Genomic DNA, 16,164 nt, shown 5'->3' with positions numbered 1-16,164 from the left:
GCTTTATAAAGTCAAACACACAACGAAGTAGTACAAGAGGAAGTATATAAGCGTATTATAATGGAGGCTGCAAGCCTGGTTTTTGTCGTGCCGTGGAATAGTTTACCGGCTATAAGTCGACGAAGAACAAAGCTTCAATTCAGTTCGCATTTTTCCGAATATTTCGTCCCTTGGAACTTAGGGCAATATAGAACACAAAGTTTTCTTATGTTGTATCAGCATGGTCGAATACATTTCCTGCACAGTAATGAAGAATGAAAAAGAAGGCCAAAGGGCAGCGTTGGCAGTTTCTTCAAAACGTTGTCATCGGGTCAAGCAGCCTGCAATGAAGCGATAAGAGCACTTACTCAGCGCAAAGAGATGAAAATTATGACACTGCGAGTATCATAATCAAAAGGCGCACACGACATGACATTTTTCAAGGCGAGAAGTGCAAAGGCAGTAAACACTGTAAGCCTACTGAAGCACGCGCGTCTGAGCAAATAGGACTGTAAGCGCCGAGCTTTTTAGCTCGGCGCTTACAGTCCTATTTGCTGAGACGCGCGCGCTTCAGTAGGCTGCGCACAGCTGCTCAATGGCAACTCTACTGCGCTTGCGCACAACGATTATTCCGGCAGTGGAAAGCGAAATGCTGGCAACGGTGCGACTAAGAGCCCACTAAGCCGACGATTGAGCGGTATACGTGAGGATCTGGTCCACTTGGTTTGTTTGTTGTTTTGCGTCGCTCGTATCATTGTGGCAAGCGCTTATAGCAAAAAGGAAAATGAGCAATGAATGAACGCAGTTCTGTGCTACGTCTTGTAGCATAGCTTAAAATAAGACGTAAAAACCGGGGGCTGAATTCACGAAGCCTTTTGTTCGTAAGTGCTCCTTCCCATTGGCCAGCGCCACTTTTGCCCCTTATGTGTCCACCATCAGGAATGGCTGAAATCTCTTCTTAGCAACAATTTTAGCGTAAATGTTTTTGTTTTTTCCTGAATACGGGCTTTGCTTTCTGGATGATACTTCTGAGTGTTTAGAATGTGAATGGGACAGACCATAAACGGTGCTGAGCTAAAGCAGTCAAATAAAACCTGGGACGCCCCCCCTGTAGGTGACATATGCGGATTGGCTTACTATTTATTATACTAAATATTTTATTCGCTAGAATTATTTGTAAGAGAAAATGTCAGTTAATCTTGAAGCTGGGCATATTATTAGAGAAGCTGATCGGCCAATGCATACATCATGCACATGGGAATGAAAACCTTTGGCCCCAGTTCCTGAGCAGACGTATCGAAGAGACCACTTCTACGCTATAATTTCCGGTAAAAGCATGCCTACTTCTATGTTGCTTCGATTCAGGCAAATCAATATATCCTTTGACCAATATCGAGCCATGTTTCGATTCATTTAGTATTATGTCCGTTGCCGTAGAACTACACTTAGCTGCTTCAAAGAACAAAACACTAATGCGCGCATGTGGTGACATGCGGTTCCTTTTATTCATTATTGTCACTGTCGTTGTGCACAAGGTGCGATTACCATTCAGATTTTTCTCTCATTTATAAGCTTTCAAATGGACCTGATATCCCGTTGTTAAACGTTTGATACAAGGGCAAATCAGAAAGTCTTTGTCCCTATTTCTTTTAGCTATATTATGACTGCAAATGCGAAGGCAACACATCCATCCCCAGTGGTGGACCTTTCTTGGACCGGCCCGGCCTTAACGGCCGGTAGCCCCGCGGCACGGCGCTGCTGTCAATCGTCGAAGATGGCTGTTGTGCTTCACACGTCCACGGCGTACGAGCAACGAAGTGTGATTTGTTTTCTATGAAGCAAGGGAAGAACGCCCATCGAAATCCATAGGGAAATGCAGTCCACGTATGGGGAAAGGTGCTTCACTTTGAGAAGTGTAAGGGGTGTAGTGTTGTGAGTTCGCAAAAGACCATGAAGACTTGAATGACAATGAGCGTTCGAGGTGGCCGCGTGCGTCGCTGAGTGACGACAACATTTCCCGCGTGGATGCAACGGTGAAAGCGGATCGGTGTGGAGACTGTGTGCAAAAAGTTGTGTAAGGTACGTAGAATAATACATATATTTGGAATTCCCTGTACGTGCCTTATTTTGGCTAATAAAAATAGGAGCACAGACTTTATGATTCACCCTCGTGCGTGTATCAAACAACGCAAATTAGCTTTTTTTGCCGAACTGATTCAACGCCTTCTTTATGCATTTGCTTTGTTCAGAATGTAGAAATATTTGATTCGATACACGTGAAAGGGAAAAATTGTCATCCACCTGAATTGTAGCACGAAGCTTTATAGGAAACCCGTATGGGTTTCTCAGAAACAAAGCCTCTCAGTTAGCTCAAAGGGTAGAGTGCAGGCGCCCCGGGAAGGCATTGGTCCCGGCTTCAAATCCCGGCCTAGGGCGACTTTTCTTTTAAATGCAAGGCTTTGCTTCTGAGAAACCCGCATGGGTATCTTCTTTAGCTTCGTGTTACTATGAGGTGGATGACAATTTTTTTTCCTTTTCACTTACATCTAATCAAATATCAAATAGTTTCAAATTCCGAAGAAAGCGGAATTTCCTCCACCTTGCAGGCTTCAGCAGAATTGATTTGCGTGATTCTATATATGAAGGTCGCTTTACTCGAACATTCGCATTCGATTCGATTCGGCAAACTACACTATTCAATCACCCTTCATAAACATAAATTAAGATAGACTCCTCCAAGTGCACAGGATTAGAATATTTTCTCTTTAACTGCCTAGCTCTACAAAGACCTTGTGGGTGTCTCGAGCTTAGACCGAGTTGGGGCACCCAGTGATCGGGCGCCCGGTACTGCTGCGGTACGAGCGTGGCGCAAGTCTCCCGCAGGATACCGAGCAGTTTGTAAGACGATTGTACGCCACCCTCCCGTCAGGAAGCGGCTTTTCGTCAGGAGTGCGTGGCTTGGGAGAGGCTTCGCACAAACCATATTGCGTTCTTTGCAAAGACCAAAGCTAACAAAACGCCTCAACTCTCAAAGCGCAGCTGCATGGAACTTGTGATTCTGCAAAGTTGGCCCTATAGCCTGGCTTCGCACTCACAGTATATATATATTGTAACAGGTGTGTTTGTATCCGCAATGTGGGCACGACGTCTGGAAACGGGTCACTAACACAAGGCAGCCACAGCTCGAAAAACCGACAGAGCTAGACACACACGAACGTCAGCCTCTTCCTCCGTGCTGGCACAGAACTGGCGCCCAAGTGCTGCGGTACAATATAATTATATATTTTTTCTGACTCCGTTTATCGAACATGGTGCCAATTAGCACTGCAGTGGTACTCCCCGTTGGATGACTTGCCCGACAGTGTGAAGTTGCAGTTTGCGTTCAAGATGGCGAGCCGCACAGTAGACGGGAAGGGAGACAAAATAGACGACAGACGGCACACGTCTGTTCTGTTTTATAAATGTTTCTGTCTTATGCGCTACTCCTTTTGTTGAACGCCTTATCTGAGCCTTCCGGTTAAACAAATTCATTCTCCTTACGCGATCTTTCTAGCATACTGAAAGCGCTCTTCTCGACAAAAACTGGTTACTATTTCATAATGCGTAATTCACACTTCTATGTAGCTTAGCTAGCTCAACACTTTTCTTCAGTGTTCCTTAAGACATCCTCGTGCTGCTGCTATCTGACCGCTGAATTTCGAAGGCGCAATTCTCTTACCGGCAACGCAGGCGGCGAGCACCGACGTAGCTAAGCTGGAGAAGAACGCGTACCCCACGACGCTGGCGAACAGCTCACTCCTGCGCGGACACAGCATGCTCAGCAAGCTCGCGATGGTGCCCGCCACGCCCACGTTGGAGGAGTCGCACAGCGCGAACGTGGCCAGCATGCGAGAGCGCTCCTGCACCACGATGTAGTACGGGAGATTATGTCAGCGCTTATGTAATGCCAGAGAGGCTGTCTCATTACGCTGACATCACGCTAAATATACTAGACTCAACAAACCGCAGTAAACATACGAGACGAAAACACCGCACGAGCAAAGTGAAAGCAATTCTCTTGCTCTGACGTAACTCGAGTAAAATATCACCGCACATTTTATGTTGCAATCGATATTTATAATATTTGTAAGTAAACTTCTGCCCGTCACGGGTCTTCAATAATATGTCTTACGCTACACTACTACAGCGTATCGTACTATAGAAAATTACCTGTCGTTCAGTACATCTGACGCCTGTGACTACAAACTTGTGTACGCTCAATTTCCTGATTCCAGGCCACAAATAAAATTAACTGCATGAAAGCGGAGCTTCACAGTAGCTCTCGAAGCTTACATTTCTGCACTTTCATAGGTACAAACCTACGAACCGCGGAAATTAAGAGAACAATGAATCTTCTTGCGGCCTCAGCGGGCAGCTTGAAACATGCATGCGCATACTGTGCTGTGCATGTGCGAACAGGGCCAATCAAAAGGAACAGAAAGCCCGAGGCTGAAAATCATTCTCAATCTTTATATACTCGCGCAAGTTCATTGAAGTGTTCTCTAAAACTCGAGTGTATGCGCTTGTAGAAAATTCAGGCTAGCCAAAGTCGTTGCTAGGTGTCATTTGTCTTTCTTTTTTTCTCTCTCTTTACAGATTGCGCACACACAATTCTACAAAAAGGCACCACAGTGAGCGGTACCAACGCGCTCTCAAAAGGCTAGCCCAAGGCGCGGTCCCCTCCGAACATTCCCTTCCTCCCCGCTTTTCATAAAGTAATAACAGAACAGTTCTCATGCCGCAACTTCACTCTTGGTGCCAATGTCGCGTGAAAAGCGGGCCTCTTAGAGACTAGTATAGCGCATACGGATGTGTAGCGGCGCGACTTGCGCCTCTGGAGCCGGGGAAGAAGAAGACGGCTCACGAGCAAGTAGCGCAAGAAAAAAACACGCCAGCGCGCTCGACCTGAGTGGGCGCGGTAGCTGCCGCTCCCGAGATCTTGCGGCACCATAGCTGGCAGGCCTAGATAAACTGTGGCCACCGCGGCTGCCTCTTCGCGCCGGCTTCCACAAATGTATACACGAAGAAGGCACTGTAAGACCAGGCAGACAATGGAAAACGTTTACTGGCTGAACAATCCGCCTCTGACGGCTTTATTTACTTGTTGCACGATGAGAAAGAAAACTATTCTAGCCAAGCTCGCTCAGAAAAACAATTGACACCCTTTGAAACACGAACTCACACTCAATATATTTGAAACACCCTTACAAGGACCGAAAAAGCACCCTTGACACACCCTTAAGGAGTTATGGCAGTGAAGATTACAATGAGTGCCTGTAAAATTGTTGCATTCTGTGCAGAGGCAGCACAGAGGTCTCGGTGCACTATGTTTATTGCACTCATATGGCAATCCAAGCGAAATTCTACCGTCGCTCACATGTCCACATGCGTTAAGATCACAGTATGCCGTCGATGCGAGGAAAAGCGTGCGAAGGTGAGCCGAAAAGCATGGGGGCATGATGTGCGCCGCCTTCCCGCGGTCTAAGGGCAGGGGAAAGAAGGGCACGCGTCTCCATTAGCCCGGCCGTGGCTGCGCATGTCTGTCCGCGTGGCTGACGGCATACACGACCCAGGCGCCGTATCTTGAAGGCAGTCTGCTGTGGATGCTAAGAAGTGGACGCTGTGGATTCTGTGTATGCTGTGGATGCCAGCCGAAGTGGCTGTTAAATTCATGCACACTGCCTTCCCAGCTTTAGTTCTGCAGTTCACGTAATCGATCTTTCGGAGACATAGTGAAGTGAGAAGCAGCACAAAGCGTTCGCTCCCCGCTACCGGCGTGATGAAGGTCTGGCCGGCGATTAGAAGCGATGCATTCTGCTCTGTTCTATGCAACACTTATCGTGTACCGTTTACGGCCGGCTGATCTCGCTGGTGACGCGTGCGGAGTATTGCTCTGATCACTGGCGAAGAGCGAAAAGCGCGAAAGGGAATAGCAACGGAAAAAAAATTAGGACCATTTCCCTCTGTGAAGATGGAATGGCAGCGAAAGCTGGCGACAGTCAAAGCTTTCAAGCGAAAAGCAAACTGCTTTCGCTGCCGTTCCATCTTCACAGAGTGGGGTGGTTGTCAGGAGCCGCTTGCATTTCTCGAAACTTGGCCTTGAGCGCCTTGTGCTTGTACATTCCGTTCGGGCTCTCGGTGGGCGGGAACGGAACGATCCCCACCGTTCTCGTGCTGGGCATAAACGGTGTGCCAAACCGGCACTCCTCCTTGTTCTTCTTGAGGCACGTGTGTGTGTACTGGTGGATCTGCTACCACTCCCGTTGCAGAACCGACGTCTCTAGTGCAATGAGAAACTTGGCCATGCTGGTCGTCTCGGGAATATTCATGCTCAATTCCTCGTTCGGCGCGTCGTTCAGTCACATTAGAATGTGGGCTCGCGCACTTCCTCTCTGCTGAAATTCCACCCGCTTGAAGAAGTGCACAATGTTGTACGCCTTGAACGGAGAAACCTTGTTGTCTTTCAGAAAGTTCAGGATCACGTCGAACAGTTTGTTGGCGTAGATGGCGCACGACACCGGGTCGTTGTTCCACAGTTCCGTTCTGTCAGGTAATGCATGTCCTCTATCGATCTCCGCACCCCGTCGTCGCCCTGCACTCTGAGGCGTTCCAGGAGCTCGGTCAGCCAATCCCTGTGCATCTCGGATGAAGACATTGTGAGGAAAGCGATGGGTTTGCCCAGTTAACTGATCATGGCGAACACTTCTTTCTTCATCTCCATCCAGTGATGGACTGTGTCGTTTCGCGCCGGCGCCGTTTACATTCTCATTGCTGTTCCCTCCGGCGCTCCTTGTACGTGCGACAAGAATAGTTCAAAGGCACGCTACAGGCTCCCGAACCCACAGGGGTACGTGCCATTGAGCTCGCACCCTATCTGCACTAGCACCAGGATCGGCCCACATGATTTTTTCTGGTGCCGGACGCCGAAAAACCGCGGAATGTTAGTCATATACAGCTTTCGCTGTAAAAGCATCGCTAGAAAATCGCGCCCCTGTTCATGTTTGCCTGTGCGAGCATGACGCTATGTTTGTTAACCTAATTAGTAAGCGAATGCTTACTGCAGTTTACACGGCTGATATAAAAAGTATGTACCTTACTTCGTGTAGTTGTCTAATACTTTGCTATCACTATCAATAATTCGCCTTCGGTGGAAACTGCGACTTTTTTACATAACATACTTTGCTAAGTATGCCACGTTAGCATTTGAGTCGTTGGCTATCATGACGTGGCCTGCGCCTGTTGCAGCAAACCGCTTGACGAATCAGCGGCACAGGCGAAATAATATGCCACCGGCCTTTTAAAGTACTGCCACAAAGCCGTGACCATATGAAGCCCACAGACAATGAAGCCCATCGGTGGTACGTGTCTTTTTGGCCTGTTTCATTTCCTTTCCCTTCATTATTTTCTACATTTAAATTTCAACCACAGTTATTTTCCCCAATACTTTCCTTGGCTTCATTGTCTGTTGGCTCTATGTGGTTATGATTAACAAACCGAGCCTCTCTGTTTCTATTCTTTTCTCGTCTAGAAAGTTGAATCATTTATACTCCTCATGTCACAATACTACTACCTGTGTGCACGGCTTTCCAAAAAGCAAGCAGTGGTGTTTAATGTTAACGCGACGCGTTTTATCAGCTGTGTGCACGCATAGTAAACCGTGAATACGTTATCCGTCCTGGGGTGAGCCACTGCTCTTCTAATATAGCAAGTCATCATTCTTCAAGATCGCAGCTACGAGTTCTGCGCGCGGTTCGCCAGAACGATGTCTCTGAAAACACGTAAAGTATGCCTACAGAAGTCTCGCTAGGCATGCTCGAAGAAAATTGCGCATAAAGGAATGGCGTCGTGCGGCTCACCGGCAGTCGGCCATAGAACCGTTTTCCCCTGTGTTTACCACGAAGCTATAACCAAGCGTTTACCGTTGTTATTAACAAAGTTGGGTGTTCTTTGAACGCTCGTCTAGTCAGCTATGTCGCTTATTAGCAATACATGTGCTTCCAGTAATTAAGTAAGCAATTCACGTTTCGGAGCTCACACGGCATCCTTATTCGCGTCATTAACTCTTCACTTGTTCCGTAACCATAATTATTTGCATTAATTAGATGTGATTGCTTATAGATTTCTCACATGCCCATTAGGAGTGGACATGTGTAATCTACCACCGTCAATATTTCCGAGCTCGTGGGTGAAAATAAAAATTCTGCATTCCTGAACAGAGTGGGTTACTTTTCTTGGGAGTCACACTCAATTATTTAACAATCAGGCGCGGCTGTCTCTATATCTTGCAAGGAATACTGCCCTCGACATGCTATTAGTGAAGACTGCGTAATGACGATATACTCGGAATTGCAGGCGCAGCAGGAATGCTGGGCACTAAAAGCAGCTCCGGAACGACCGCGGCTGGAAACAGTTCATCAAAGCAAACGCATGTAAATATGGCCGAATGCACTTTACCCGACGGACGCTGAAGCACGGTATGGAAAAATACCCTCCTTCGAACTCGTACCAAGAAGATCAGAAACAGCGTTGTAAACATTTTTTTTTTTCTGCGAGCCAACCTAGATGTGCCTTTTATTATTTTTCCTATTCTTCCATAGATATTTTATCCGTGGTAGCTGTTTACGGTGCCTTTCAGAGCAAGCAACCTTAGGCCAGCTCCTTTTGCTGTTTGGGAATGAACAAAGTAAAAGCCTGTTGACAGATCTGTGATACTAAGCCAATAGTGTCACGCACTCCCTCGGAGAACGCCCTCTGGAGGGCACTTTTCTTGCTTAGCCCGCTGGTTGGAATAATAATACCGCTTATCGTCATCCGCCAGGTGAGCAGGCAACCGCTACGCACGCTTCTCAGCGTGTATTAACGAGGACCGCCACGCAGCAACCACTGCTGCGCGCAATACGTGCGTGGCACGTGTGTTTAATGCCGGGAAATTCTCGTGCTTACGGTGTAGGGTGAAGGCGTTAATGAGGGAACACCGCACAAGATGCTATAGCGAGCGCTTCATTGTACCGGCACTCCGCATATACGGACGAGCGTGCTCAGAAGCTAGCCATTACCAACCAGTCAGTTCCAGAAGGCGGCGTAAGCCAACGTCTCTCATATAGATAGCAGAAAGTCTGCCTGCTGAGCCATGACGCCATGTGCATCATGGAGCCCACTTGTAAACTGAGCTTCGGATGTAGGGACTTGTATTCATAAAGCATTCCATTACGCCTGTTTTAAGAACGTATTCGACGCTTGTTTTCAGAAAGTATTTGTAAGAATGATTATTTCCGGCAGGTTCTATGCAAACACGGCCCAACATGGCGGTGCTAAGCGCCTCCTCCACCCACCACTGAAATATGCGGGCTCCCGCACTGAGGCGCGATGCCACGGCTCAAATCGCACAGGCCTTCAGTGCTCTAGGAGATGCCGCGCAGCCGCGATCTGGAGCGAATAGCTCCATCGCTATATAGCGAGCGTGCCGGGAACTGCACCCGAGCAGTTCGGTGACTACACGCTCCAAAGGCCTGGAGTGGGTGTACGTGCCTCCAGGTTGTGCGCCGTCTTGACGAATGCGGTGAGGGCGACGTACTCATTGAGGAACACTTTGATGGCCAGCAGCTGCGCCACGGAGTGGCTGTCCCTCCAGGAGACGCCCATCAGGAGCACCAGGGGCCGGTACGCCATCTCCACCAACCGCTACCATTATAGAGGAAAGTACGCGTACGTGAGAAACAAGAACAGTGCGCTCAGAACCCATCGCCCCCTACTGCATGTAGCTACCTACAGTGGCTACAATACCGTGGGAAGCATCCGATAACCTCGAGACATAAAGTCCAAGGCTGGCATCATGTAACGATACGATTCCATTTCAATATATTCCCGCGTTTCTTTCTTTACTTTTTTCACTAGTCCGAGCATCGACACTCCCCCCCCCCCCCGTATTTTTTTTTTTATCACACGGATGAATGAATGAACCTTTCTTCATATTTTATATATAAAAATTGAAAGAGATGCAGGAGCATGTAGAAAAACAAAAACATTTCATTTAGACGTTTCGGCCGGGGTCCGGCCTTCATCACGAATGCAATTGCAAGCACTCAGAGCTCAATTTGTACATTTTTCTCAGTGACTGTAAGCATATTTTAAATAATAATGCAGGACGTCATGAATACCAAAACGCGTACGTTCACTCAAGTAAAAAAAAAGCGTAGGTAGCATACAAACGCGCTTGCATTCAGTAGCGCCCGCAAGGGACAGCGTGAGAAGTATAAGAAGGAAATATGCGGCCAGTGGAATGCAGGGGAGAGGGGTCACATGTTAGCATAGAGCATTATAGGGGTCGCAGCTGCCAGAAGTGTTTCTCTTGCTCATTGTCGGACGTTATTGCAACTTTCGTCAGAGCAGGAAGATGGTCAATACACTCCCATTTGGTTATATCAAAGCTACTGTGACCTCCACTAACCTCTGAGTTCCGTGAACTGCATTACATTGCATTCTTTGCACAGGTGGCATCGTCTGTGATTGCGGGCAAACAGTTTTTTTTTTTTATGCAGTCTATACGTGTATGAAAATTTTTTTTAATGGAAATATATACGACAAAGTGAAATGATAAACATCAACATAACAAAAGGGCGAGAAGAATCTGTAATAAATGACTTGAAAATATACATAGAGCTTCATAAACATGCTATAGATTATATACCTTATACAACGGCTAGTAAATGCATAAAAAAGACAGAAAAATATTCATTCGCGCACCAAACATGTCGGCAATTTCGGAATCATGTATCTTGCTACTTGGGTATACACGTCAGCCTACCTATGCTTCCATTAATTTCCCTAGAAAATGTGCTGAACTCGTGTATTAGAAATGACTCGCAAGCTTCGCTGTCGTAGTGAATTAAGAATCCCGATTTCAATATGGTTGCCTTACATCGTTCGACAGGACGGCCTATTCTGTTCACATGTTAGGAGAGGGGGAGCGGCGGTATAGGTTTTACATGTGATTCGGGATTATTAAAGCGCAGCCTAAAAGGCTTTTTCTTTTGTCTGGTGTATTGTGTGCGGCAAATGGTGCATTCGAGGAGATATACAACGTTACAAGGATGTTAAATGACAATGAAGACTTAGTGCATTTAGGAGCGTTAGCGGTACTCATCATGGGGCAGAGTTTGCATCGAAATTTTCCGCATGGTACACAGCCGTTGAATTTATCTGAGTCAATTTTGGAGAACGTGACATCATCGCTGAGGTTGATGCATCGTCTGTATACCACCCGCGTAGGTTCAAGAAGAATTTGACGCATTTTTTTCGTTTTCTAACAGCATGGTATGACGTTTCCGGAGGATACGACTTATGTTAGGAGTTGATGCTGAATATCTGAAGATAAGGTTAGTCCGTGAATCTGAGGGAGATGGTTTGCCCTTGATGCGCACATGATGATCAAGGCTGTCTGCTTTATGAATCGCGGCCCTGTTAACACAGGGATGTTAAAGCTGGCGTATAGTACGCAATCGGTATACAGGTATTGACTCAGGCTCATAAATGTTCTTAATACAAGAAATATATTGGATAATAACAAAAAGAAAAAAGCTAAACTACAATTTTTAACTTGAGGCAAAGCGCAAACAAGCACGAGGACAAGAGAAGTAAACGAAGACACAGCGCTACTAACAATTGAATTTTTATTGCACATGGTTACCACATATATACCATCGTACAACAGGCGAATATCGCAACATATATTTTTTTTCCGGCACAATCATCCACTACAGGCCGCTACCGCGATAGAAACATGATTTCGTTTTTTTTTACACTTTTTTGCAATTTTTACACAAACATGTATTCAATACATAAAAATTCAAAGGCACATATTATGTGCAACATACATGACAGTACAATGTCAGTGTAGGAGCATAGATTATGACCATAAATAGTCTTCGGCGTGAACAAAATAAAACGTCGCGCGTGCATCATATCAGCGATATTTTGTAATATATTAACATTATTCTTTAAGGCACATGTAAAGTTCCAAGTTTCCTTTATCCTAAGTTGGATACAGGGCCCCAATTCACACAGCTTTTCATTCGTAAGTACCCTTTGTCATTGGCCAGCCGGTTTCGCTATACTACGTCCCGCGTAAGGACTGCCGATATTTTCTCTTACGAACAGTTCTAGCATAAAGCGTTATTGTGAATACGGGCCCTTTCTCATATACTATATAGTCGCAGTATAACCTTTGTGCGTTTCCCGTAAATGTATCGCAGGTGCACCCGCGGAACGTGATCGCATCACCAGCTAAAACGACCTCACGAAATCATTCTATCTCGACAGAAAAACCTTCCCCATCCCTCATCACAAGCTAAACAGAGCACAGGCACCCACCCTTCGCCTGTTATAGACAAACACGTACTCCTCACTAACACATTACCACAAGATCTACCCAGACATCCGCCCTAGTAACACTTGCAAGATCTGTAAGACTCCGGCAGCATCGCTTCCCCACATCCCATGGGAATGCAAACTCCAGTATCCGACAATTAATACTGTGACCCTCTCGTCGAGATGGCACGCCGCCCTGCGCAGCTCCCACCTCGACGGCCAACTCTGGGCTACCCAGCAAGCCTGCGAGGCGACAAAGAGGCAAGACTTGGACGTCCCCATGTGGGAAGCCTAGGCCCAGCCAAGTAAACTGCTCGTTTCAATCAAAGTTTATTCCTCCTCCTTCCCGTAAATGTTATGAATGGCAGGGCAGGAAAGGCCAGGAAGGGATAGAACTAAACAGTAAATGAATCCTGACGTTACCGCGGCCCAGCATTGTGTAAACCACATAAGTATACGCTTCAAATGTACGTAGCCTGGATAATCAAAATGGTCGCATGATATGACAATAGGAAAAAACGCTGCGCGAATTATACCATGTGTACGTCGCACCCATTGACACTTTCCGCTTGTGGCTGCATTTATTAGTTAACAAATGAACAAACTCTTATTAAGCGCATAATTACTTCTGAACCAAATACAACATTGCAGGGGCCGTTGACAAACATCCGAGCAAGTCAGAAGAAAATTAACTGACACAAAATAATTATCGACAGACGCGCACCATGTTAGTATTAATAATAATAAACACGCGACATGCAACAGGAGCTTCGCTGCGATGTGCGTTTTTTTTATGTTCTTGTTTAAAGTGTAATATTTTCATTTTAACAGAAAGCTGAACAAATTGTATCTCAGTAAAATTATGATGCCATAGAACTAAGTCACTGGGGCGCGCCTAATTTGCAGGCCTGTTTATGAAGCCAACAGTGAAGATTAATGTGCCACGTGATGCACAAGTGCGCGTGGTGACCGGTTTTTATGAGTATAACAAATAATAGTGAAGACGGAAAGGTTTGCCCGCCGCGAACAATTTACTGGGTGATTCTCGAGGTTCCTACGACATACTAATTAACGCGTTCATTAGTTACACGCCAGAGCTGGCATACTCATTTCGGGTGATTAACTATGTGCCCTCGCCAAAGTGCTCAAGCGCTTGCAACATAATGGTGGTTCTATCCGAGCGCAACCCTACAGTTCGGAGTCGCCAAGGATTGGTGAGAGCACAAAGGGAAGGTCCGGGCTGTGGCAACTTGCACGCTCACAAGCTGTTCGGTCACATAGCCGCAGGGGCGACCATCGTGATGTGCGCAGGGGCTCGCATCGAGACCTTAATTCATTAATAAGTTGGCGGTTGTATTTATATCCATGTGATCACCACTGCTCTTGAACCGCGAACACAAATAGAGGGCTACTGTCGGTATGCAGAGAAGCCTGCGGAGCTGACTTTGCTGCATACCCACAGCAGCGGGAGCTGCGTCTGCGACCCAATGTTTGCTGTGTGTGCCACGCATGCTGAGTTTGCTCGTTATCTTAGGCTTCAAGAATGCAAAATGCAAGTCATTACGTAATACAATACGCTTCTTTCGGAAGGTCGTCAAAGAATCCTGAAGGCTTGGTTGCGCCAAAACATTCTAACGTTCCACTATTTGTGTCCAACATGCCAGACAGCTCAGCTGTGGCATAACCCAAACTGCAGAAAGGCGAAGACACGCTTATTTATCAAACTTATGTCCTCCAATAAGTCTGAAAGGTGTGCTAGTTGGTTTGACTTCACTGTGGAAAGTTTTGTGCACATTGAACGAAGACAAGAAAAGGACCCAAAGACCAGAGCCAAAGACCAGCGCTGGTCTTTGTGTCCTTTTCTTGTCTTCGTTCCAATGTGCGCAAAACTTTCCACAATGAAACTTTTGTCGCTCACTTATGACCATGCGACTCGTCCGCCTCATGCATTATGCGCATACTGACGCTGCTATCGTCACACGTATTTGCGCTTCACCTTACTTGCAGGCCGGCGGAACACTATACCAACTCACAAATATTTTTTTTCTTTCTTTCTTTCTTACCTGTGCGTCTAGAGGGTGCGGCTGTTTCTGTCGTTTATTGAACCGGCTCTGCCGGCAAGAAACTTAAGCACGAGAAACTCGTTATTTGAAAGCAAATGCGAGGCCCACACGCTATAGACTCATTATTTTTAATGAGCCGCGTGCGCTAAGGTAAGGTAACGTTAGAAGCGCTTGTACCATCATTGTCAAACATTTGCCAGTCACACCACTCGGGGTCGTCATCGTTCCCAGTCACGTAGTGTCTTCATCCAACTCTTCAAAACAGAGATTGTGAAGTTTCTCGGGAGCGATAAAAATTGACATATTTAGCACGTCGCTGAAAGAAAGAAGGTAGCCAAAGCTTGTTTGACCGATGGATTTCAACTCGTGGTGCTCTTCTTTCTTCTGTCCCTTCACTATCACTTTTCACCTCTTTATTCATCATCTGCCCCTTGATATTTTTCCCTATCTTTCAGCCTTGCTTCTTTCAGCCTTGCTTCAAACGTGACTATTTTGACTGCCTCCCGTTTTTTTTATTTGTTATTTGATGCGTCTGTGCATCAGGTGGACGCAATATCTGTACTTTGTTTATGACTACACTTAATTCAGCACGTGTGTTCTTCTTTTTTCATGCATAGTTGTCTATCCGTTTTTCTTATTATTTGTTCGTAACATACTGAACTAATTATTCGTGAAATGCGAAGGTCGTGGGTTCGGTTCCCACTTGCGGCAAGTTGTTTTTCCATCCACTTTAATTTCCATTAATTTATTGTTTCTTTATTTCCTTTATTAAGCACAAGTAATTTCCCCTACGTTGTCCTTGGTGTCAGTGTGTGTTGGCTTTTCATGATATGAACTAAGTATACGTGGCTTAGCATTCGCCGATAAGATTGCATGCTAACACATTTTGCGGCACTCGTTGGTTTCGCATAACAAAGAGTGTATAAGCAGAAAAATTAACGACGTAGCGTGATTCCATAGTACGCACGACAAGGCGCGCCGTAAAAGTTAAATATGTACGAAATAAGCGTATACCGTGGAGTTGTGGCAGGCTGCGTTGGCCCAAGGCTAGCAAAATGCTTCTGTAGGTGTCGGCAGCGTCAAACTTGCAACAATTCAACGACTTCGGTTCGCAGACTGAGTTGACAACGGTCCCGCGTCACAAGTTTCTTTGCCAGAACGCTACGTACTGACGAGACACACAGTCGTTGCGATCACTCGCATCACATCAATGCCGCGTCGTCCCTCTTCGGTTTTTTAACGCGATAGCGTTAAGGGCCTCGTGCAGCATAAAATCTTGCGTCGGCGTCAAACGTCTTGTGAGCGAAAAATTATTCCTAACCACACATACCCAACCACGCAGGCCCACCAACTAATTAAATTTCTCAAAGTAAAATGCGTCAGAAAAATCGCAAGGTACGACTTGCACACAACCTACAGATATGACAGCGTAAGAATGTCATTTGAATATGCGAGAAAACACAATTCTGTTGCACGGAAACTCAAGCACAAACACCCTTTCCAGCGTCTCCACCAAACATAGAGCGGCGCGCCCGGTTTCTTGCAGCACCATCCAGATGGCGCTCGCCTGCGCACATCCGCGGCCCACGCGAAAGGCCGCGTTTCTACCAGAAAGTTTGCCTTCGTGCATAGCGTTCACCACCAGCGTTCAGCGGTAAACATACCAGTTACATAAGCTGCAGTTGCCGGGAAGTAAGAAAAGCAGTAAGGGGTCTTT

General features: G+C 46.3%; 1 protein-coding gene across 5 annotated transcripts in view; it reads right to left on the bottom strand.

Annotated features, from left to right (window-relative positions):
• Positions 1–31: 31 nt before the first annotated feature.
• LOC135908830 (putative pseudouridine transporter) overlaps positions 32–16,164 on the bottom strand; it is a 47,765-nt gene continuing 31,632 nt past the window's right edge. For 4 of the 5 annotated variants that reach the window (XM_065440665.1, XM_065440683.1, XM_065440691.1 and 1 more), the window contains 3 exons: positions 9,547–9,699; positions 3,698–3,878; positions 32–320 (listed from right to left, as the gene is read on the bottom strand). In XM_065440665.1, the coding sequence (XP_065296737.1) occupies positions 304–320; positions 3,698–3,878; positions 9,547–9,699 (351 nt within the window). In that variant the 3' untranslated portion in view covers positions 32–303. The remainder of the gene's footprint in view (positions 321–3,697; positions 3,879–9,546; positions 9,700–16,164) is intronic. The other variant, XM_065440673.1, reaches the window with a different exon arrangement.

The sequence above is a fragment of the Dermacentor albipictus genome, chromosome 1, assembly GCF_038994185.2.
Source record: "Dermacentor albipictus isolate Rhodes 1998 colony chromosome 1, USDA_Dalb.pri_finalv2, whole genome shotgun sequence".
NCBI classification, from domain to species: Eukaryota; Metazoa; Arthropoda; class Arachnida; order Ixodida; family Ixodidae; genus Dermacentor; species Dermacentor albipictus.
The sequence above is the reverse complement of the archived record's forward strand: the minus strand, read 5'-3'. Positions and strand labels throughout refer to the sequence as shown.